Source organism: Leucoraja erinacea, chromosome 18, assembly GCF_028641065.1.
Source record: "Leucoraja erinacea ecotype New England chromosome 18, Leri_hhj_1, whole genome shotgun sequence".
NCBI classification, from domain to species: domain Eukaryota; kingdom Metazoa; phylum Chordata; class Chondrichthyes; order Rajiformes; family Rajidae; genus Leucoraja; species Leucoraja erinaceus.
Window position 1 is genome coordinate 31662391 of NC_073394.1, and position 8183 is coordinate 31670573.

Here is an 8183-nt window from a genome sequence, read left to right on the forward strand (position 1 = left end):
TTGGTATGCAGCCAGGTAACCTACAAAACAAAAACTGGGCCTTAACATACTACTGGCAATAATCCTCTGATACATGTTGCAGACCTACCAGTGTCAACTTGCTGCACAAAGTCAACCTGATCTAAAGCCGACAAAGGCACCTGAAACAGTGCAGTCTTAATAATTTATGGGCGGAATTAGTTTTGACCTGCTCACACAACAGCTGAAAATACCCTTGAAAGCAGGAGAAACTACGTCCTGACATTTAGCCAACTGTCAAAACATGGAATGTACCCGCTAATAAAAACAAATAAACAAACTCAATTAAATTGGATATAAAGATAATGTTTTATTTACCGCTGTCTTTTGAAAACACAAAAAAGGGATTTTCTTCCCTATATCAGGTGCATTTGCAAGATTCACCAGTATAACTGCTAGAGAAATGCAAGAAACTCATCCTCTGAATCCCAGAAATCAATGTCAGGATATAGGCAACAAAGAATTCCAAGTTAGGTAAGGGCATTTTGTTGGCATATAATCCTGAACTCCGTAACATTTATGCTGAGAATTACCAATATGGAACGCCCTGCATTTCCTGGTAAGTATCGTTTCTTCAAAGACCTCCAGCAAGAGGGTTGAAGTGAAACACAAAAGTCTCTATTTGGAATTCCAGTAATTCTTATGATTTATAGTAGATATTACTTTTTCTTTTTTCTTTTTTTATTAAACTTTCCCACACATTATTCTTGGAGCTATATCATTCACCCATGAGCTGTAATCATTTTGTAAAGCCTATAAGATTTTCAATTTTATTTTGTAACATAATAAATATTAACACTCTCTGAAACTGCCAAATAAACCCATGCACCTGCCCACATTTTGCAGGATGCACCCAGTGTTCTACATGGAGATATCAGCATTTATCATTTAAGCCATGTACAAATGTTTGTTCAGATCTTGCACCAAAAGCCCTGCTGTCAATTTCTGTACCTCAAGACTGGATTTCATGTAGAGCTGAACAGTGAAGAAGCAGCTTGTTGGAAATCATGAATATACACAGAGAGGGATAAAGGGGAAAAAAGTTTGTTCGCAGATCCTGTGCTAGATTACGAGCACAGAATGCATGGGACATGTACTTGAATGATAAGAGTAAGATTGCAAAGTATGCAAATCGCTTTTTACGATATCCAGAAAATACTGTAGATGCTCAGTAGGTCAAGTTGCCCTTATACTCCCTATATACACGTGACTATGCGGCCAAATTCACCTACAAATCTATCAACATTTAAAGATAACACCAACGTGATGGGCCAGATCACGAACAATGATAAAAAAACTGTGTACAGGAAGGAGTCAGAACTTAGTAACACGGTGTCAGGATAACCACCTCTCCCTGTATCTCAGCAAGACAAAGAAGCTAGTTATCAACTTCAGGAAATACGATGAAGTACCTGCCCCAATCAGCATCAATGGTGCCAAAGCGGAAGCTTTAGGTTCCTTGGCGTTAATATTACCCACAAACTCTCATGGAATGACCACATTGATGTGACAGCCAATAAAGCACATGAACGCCTCTAATTCCTTAGAAATAGAGGGAATTGGCTTTGATTAATATTTCACAAATCTCTACACATGCACCATAGAAATCAGACTGTGGGTTACATCAGCTTGATTTGGGAATGATTTGCCCAAGACCACAAGAAATTGCATAGTTGTAGATGTAAGCCCAGCCCATCACACAAACCAGACTTCCTACCATTAACTCCATTTACAATTCACACTGCCTCGGAAACACAGCAAACATAATCAAAGTCTTGCCCCAAGACTATTCAAACAGCTTCTTCTCCTCTGTTATGCTTCTGAAAGAACCCTCCATAAGCTAGCATATTTTCCAATTCGCCTTCACCCCATTTCGGACATTGGACTCTAGAACTGGTGCGCTACAATGATGAGAACTACATTCTGCTCGGTATCTTCCCCTTTGCTTTCCCTTTAGTATTTGAGTTTGACTTGATTTTATTTATGCGTAGTATAATCTGATCGGATAGCATACTAAATTAAGCTTTTCACTATACGTTAGTACACGTGAAAATAAACCTAAACATATTGTGGGGAATAAGAAACAATGTTAACATTTTAGATCACCGACTGTCACTAGTGAAGCATCTTCGAAGTGATACTTTGTCCATTTCTTTCCACTATGCAGTCTGACCACCTAGGTCTCGTGCATTTTCTGTTTAATTCTAGATTTTCAGCACCTGCAGTTTCTCAATTTGCTTATTTGAAGGAAAGATACAACAATGAAACAGGCGCTTCGACAAACCTCAATCAACCATTCATACTAGTTCTATCATCTCCCACTTGCACCCATTCCTTATACACTTGGGAGCGATCTACTAAGGCCAATAACCTACAAAATCCACACGTGTTTGTGAGGTGGGATGAAACCAGGGCACCCGGGGGAAATGTTCAAGGAGAATGTGCTAACTCTACAAAGACAGCACCCGTGGCCAGGATCGAATCAGGGTCTCTGGCGGTGTGAGGCAGCAGCTCTACCAGCTGTGCCTCTGCTGCCTAACTTTAAGTCTTTACTTTAAACAAATTAAATTATCTAAATGTTTAAATTGCTTCAGATTATCTTAATCTTTTTTTTTTTAATGGTTTAAAGACATTTCTGATCATCAAGACTATTTCAATACATTCAAAAAGACTGCAGACAGATGGCAAAAATTGGAACATTTGTTTACCACCTAACAAAATTTCCAACAAGTTTCCAGGAGTCAGACTTGTTTTGCATCGCGCGTGTGAATTGAATATGATCTGGACAGTCATTTCAGGGCCAGAGGAAACATGGGTACCAAATTTGGGCAATGACAATCAAATTGGTCTCAATTTTATCAAATTGAATGTCGATAGAAGTGGAAAATAGATGAATTAGCTAGACATAATCTTGCTTACACATGCATTCTATTACTCCTGTATTGAATTATACTCCCTTTTTTTTTTAAAACACGCATGCAATTTAATCAAAAGTTTGTTCATGATACGACAAATTTTACTTCTTAGCTGAAAGAACATCGTTTTTACTCTTATTTGTGCAATCTTTACACTAAAATTTTAACAATGCTGCTGATATTGTAAATACACACATATATTTATACATACACATACCAGATTAAAGTAGTACATGATGAAAAAGTTATAAACAAACATCCTTGAGGAAGCACCTGTGCCATAATATTTACCACTTGATACTATAATAAAATGTTTTATCTACAAATACATCACGTAATTCAGCATTGGAAGTTTTTTCAAACTACAAGGATAAAGTAGTACTTTTCTAATATATCATTGATATTTACACAGAAATTTCACATTTACTACAAATATATTTCCTATTTTCTCCTCAAACCACATGGTCTTACCAACAACAATCTATTAAAGCTGCTCTCTTCTATTAAGGCTGAGAAAATAAAAAGCAGGCTAACAATTCTCTCCAAATTTGACCTCCCCTTCTTAACAGTTACATCACTTCCATACCCCACTCCAAGGAATTAGTACTACGTTCAAAAACTCAAGGCAGTGGCAACAAGCTTAATTGTCACAATACTCCACTATATTACAGCTTTTACAATATGAATCAATATATCCACTGTTAATACCTTGCTGTCCACTTACTGCCACTATGCACGTTCTCGTCAACTAATATTGGGTAGCAGTCAAAGACAGAAAATATTGGTTGCAATTTAATGGTTATCAATCTTGGTGAGTTTTGCAAGATAAATCAGACAATCACAAAACAAAGCTTTATACCCATGCAGAAAATGCAGCAATGATTCTAAAAGCCCAGTCAGGAATGGCCCTGTGCACCACAACTGGCCAGCAGGTGGTAGGTTTGCAGCAAGACAAGTTACACATTTTCACAGCCAAAGGAATTAACAAAATTGTCTGGTTGCATTCATGCAACAGAAGAAACTTAAGCACAGCATCCTCTGAATATTAAAATGCTCCAATTTATGGATTTTAAATTTCTACCATCAACAATCCTTAATTTAGTAAGGAGAGAGAGGAAACTATAAAACTTAATATCCGAAAAGAAATGTTTCAAACAGGAGGGTAGTTGCACCTAAATTAACACTTTTGATTGTTGCAGAATTTTTTGGCGTTCAATAAAGCTTAAGCAGTTTAAAAAACTGAAATTTAAGAATTTTTCATAAAATCTGCAGTTTTTATTTATATAGAAACGTTTTAATCACCTTACAACATTATTAAATATTATTAAAATCAAACACATATTCCACACACATACACAGATAACTTAGGGCAGATGACCAAATGTTTAGTCAAAGGTGCGATTTAAAGACTGAGTTGTACAGTCATGCATGCTTCAGTTGGGCATCCCCCTTAGACTTCATTTGTAAGGGGAGGGGAGAAATTATACCAATACTAAACTGAAACCATGCCTGCAGCAAATTTACAAAATATAATAGATCTTAGATTTATTAATGAAATCTTCTTCCACAACCAATTTAATTTACCAAAAATGTCAGCTTTTTTTTTTAAAAAGGACAATAAAAATAGCAAACCAAATCCAAGCAATCATTCTCATACACATTTTTACACACATGGTTACAAAGACATCATGTGATCATGGTTGAAGGCCTACTTTCCAGAAATAAAATCAGATAAAAGCTTTAAAAAGAACAAAATTTGTAATCAACTGTAATCGACGATGCTGCATTAGAATTAATGATATATAGTACATCAATAGTTCTGCGAACGCAAGTTCAAACTAAAGTTTGAATAGATCCTTTTCTGGATCTATTGCACCTCAAAAAGGTCGATTTTTTTTTCACATCGACAACGCAAGAGACAAAATTACTCAGGAGTAAAGCAAATTAACGTTAATTCAGAAAACTGAATGTACAAGTATCTTTGTAAAAGATAATTTGCCCTTCTTAAACAGGATATGAGAATATTACAAATTAAATGCTGGTGTGAAAGTTATATGAAACTGAAATGCACAAAGAACCTAGAATCAGAAACAAAGAAATCGGGGTGGGGGAAAGAAATGGCGTAAAGAGCTAAACTAGACAAAATGAGAATGAAGGAACCACGTGTGGATGGAAGATTTATACAAAGTATTTGGAAAAATCAATTAAAGTATTATGCACTGCTTAACCAAATCGCTAAAGTTAAATTACAAAAGAGGTCAACGGTATACATGAACAACACAATCACAGGAGGTACAACACAAGCTTAGAATGCATGTGACTAATGAAATATCTATTAAATCCAAAACTTTGGACTGGGTTGGGGAGGGGGGGGGGGGAGGGTAAGAGGATCATTTAGGAACAACAAGTGCAATTGAAGCTCCCTCAACATCAACTTTTACCCTTTGCTTCCCATCCAATACCACACAACTATGCAAACATCAGCATTTTCAGAAAGCTCCACCTTCCAGAAGAACTTCCCTGGAACAAACAACCATTTGAGTCAGATCTGACACAAATCAATTAATTCCCCTTACTTGTTTCTCACTGAGTGTGGTTATCTTGGCTTGCAATTCATGGAGCTGTTTCTTCAAATCAGCATTCTGCAAAATAAAATGTAACAATGTAATATCACATCATTACTAATACTCGCCCTGTTCCTATACTAAGAAAATGAGTCATTCAACATTTTCAGCTGAATACTCTAGAGGAGCTCAAAAAGTCATTTTAGTTAGTCATTTAAAAAATATGACTAAAACAAGCTCATTGTCACTACCTTTCCTAATTATGAAGTGTCTTGTATTTTGGTATAGGCCAAAACTATAATAACTTTTCATAAAAACAATCCCACTGTAGTTATAAATAGTTAGGAAACAATGTGAAAGAAAACATTTTAAACATTCTAAATTGTTTTAGGATCAATATGTACACACATTTTAATAAGTAAACAGCAAATTTATAAAAATGTACCTGTGGATCCTGTTTCATCTGGGCCACAAGTTTCTGTTTGGATAAAAGAATGAAGGTTAATGTTCTTGGAAGTGACAATATCAAATAAGCAAACTACTTGAGACTGGTTATATTGATCTCAGATTTAAAACCTAACTGTATTTATGTTTATATTTGTAATTAAAGATGGACTCCAGTTAACCCTGATTTTGCTCTCTGGTTCAAATAAATTTGGGACATCATTGATTGCTGATAATCTAGGCCCATTTTAATAAAATGTTTCCCATTAATAAAAGTTAATTCCCATTCAAAATACCTCTTTTTACATAAACAGTGATGGTACAATTTTTCAGATCTAAAGTTATTTCCAGTAATCCATAAAGTTTGGTCATTCATAACTTTTCCTCAATGCGCACTTTTTAAACTTATTTTCATTTTGTTGTTAAAAATTATGTGTCATTTTTAATTCTTAGAAATGTTACAAGCAAAATTTCAAAAGTTTGTAAATCATTATTTTAAATATACAAATTGAAATAAATGTTTTCTTGCCAATTATTTGCTTGTAACAGACTTGCATAACTTATACAGTGCGCGTATACAGTGCGCGACCTTTGAGAGGCAGTGGATGAAATTAACAGACACATACATACAATTACACGCAGTAAATGAAAGAGACCAGATTACCTGATGAGACTGGATTTCCACTTTCAGAGCCTCCTGCAGAGTTTGCAACTCCATCTCCTCTACTTCCCGCGCCACTTTCCTTCACTTTTTCCGCCACCCCTCTAAAAAAGGCAAAAAAAAGAAAGCCCCAGCTCCCCTTCTCTCTTTACCCTCTTTCCGCACGTAGCCAAAAAAATAGTGAAGAAGAGGAGAGAGGAAAAAAAATCAACAAAAACAGGGCCCGAAATAATTTCAGGAGGGGGAAAGTGCATTAAACATTGCGGTCGGCCGCATGTGTATAAATATCAACTTTATTTTATATTGATAAAATGTTTTATATCCAATATATAAATATATATATTTAATGAGAGAGAAGGGGAGAGAGAAAGACATAGAGAGTGAAGGCAAAACAAGTTCACCCATCCACTGGACTCATCACTCTGCGCCGCCGCCGAGCCAGAGGGGGGCGGTGAGCTGCCCGAGTCCGACCAACAGCAACTTCAAAAACATTTACCCCGCTTCTTAAATCATCGCCGCCAAAGGGCCCTCACATCACAGTTAAAATCCCACCGAAAATAAAATCAACCGACTGAGAGGGGAAAAAAGGGAGGCGGGAGGAGAGGGGGGGGGGGGGCGCGGAATCCTTCGCGTTTCCAAATCCTGAGGAAAAGCAAAGCCACCTCAATGCGGAACGGCCGGCCCGCAGTTAAATGTTACTTCTTCTGAGGTTTTTTTTTAATAAAAATAAAAATATTTAGTTTTCCTCTTTTGAATGACAGAGGCGAAAAATTCCGATCTCTTTTGCCCCCCTCAAAATAAAAGTGAGTGTGCGTGCGCGCGCGCGCGCTCACCCCCCTCTCTCTCTCCTCACTTACTTACTCGCCTCACGCTGCTGAATCCCTGCACCCCTCCCCCTGACAATCGTGCCCGCGCCTTGCCGCCCCGTCACGCGGGTGCGCGCGATGGAGAGGGCGCGCTCCCGCTCCCGCTCGCCCTCGCGCGCGCGCACGCACTCCCGGCCCCATCCCGGCCGTTGGCTCTTCATCCCTCGCCGGCCCGTGCGCGAGTACGAGCCGCGCGGGCGGGGGGGGGGTTAATAGAGCGGAGGGAGAAGGGAGCGCGAGAAGTTGTGTAGGTGGAGGTAGGGGCGGGAGAGAGGGAGGACGGGAGGGGGAGAGAGAACTATTTGACGGCGCGAGCGGTGGCGAATTTATTTCACTTTGCCTAAGGAACAGCGGTGCTGTGGCTCTCATTGCCTAGGGAAAGTACCCGGATGCTGAGACTCCTCACTTTACTCCAAACTCAAATGGGATTATTTATTTAACTTTCTTTTTGTGTAACCAACTTATTGTAGTACACTTATTTGAATTAAAAACAGAAATAAACAATTACGTCTCATATCAAACAGTGCATTAAAAAACTGAACTTTCCTTTTCAATTTCCCTGATTTCCAGATAATTTTACTAAATTGATGATTTGTGCATTTTTCAAGGGTTTGGTTTATAATAATTACCTGTTGTTATTAAGGGTCTGAACTTCAATCAAATATTGTGATGTTATTTAAAAGTCTTAATTTCAAAATGAAATAAAAAATCTTTC

General features: G+C 37.7%; 1 protein-coding gene across 4 annotated transcripts in view; it reads right to left on the bottom strand.

The window, feature by feature from the left end:
• The window catches only part of phf21aa (PHD finger protein 21Aa), a 206312-nt gene extending 198808 nt beyond the window's left edge, over nucleotides 1–7504 (bottom strand). For 2 of the 4 annotated variants that reach the window (XM_055649739.1, XM_055649737.1), the window contains exons 1-3: nucleotides 6606–7444; nucleotides 5943–5975; nucleotides 5510–5575 (exon numbers count right to left, since the gene is read on the bottom strand). In XM_055649739.1, the coding sequence (XP_055505714.1) occupies nucleotides 5510–5575; nucleotides 5943–5975; nucleotides 6606–6659 (153 nt within the window). In that variant the 5' untranslated portion in view covers nucleotides 6660–7444. The other 2 variants (XM_055649736.1, XM_055649738.1) reach the window with 2 other exon arrangements.
• Nucleotides 7505–8183: the final 679 nt, after the last annotated feature.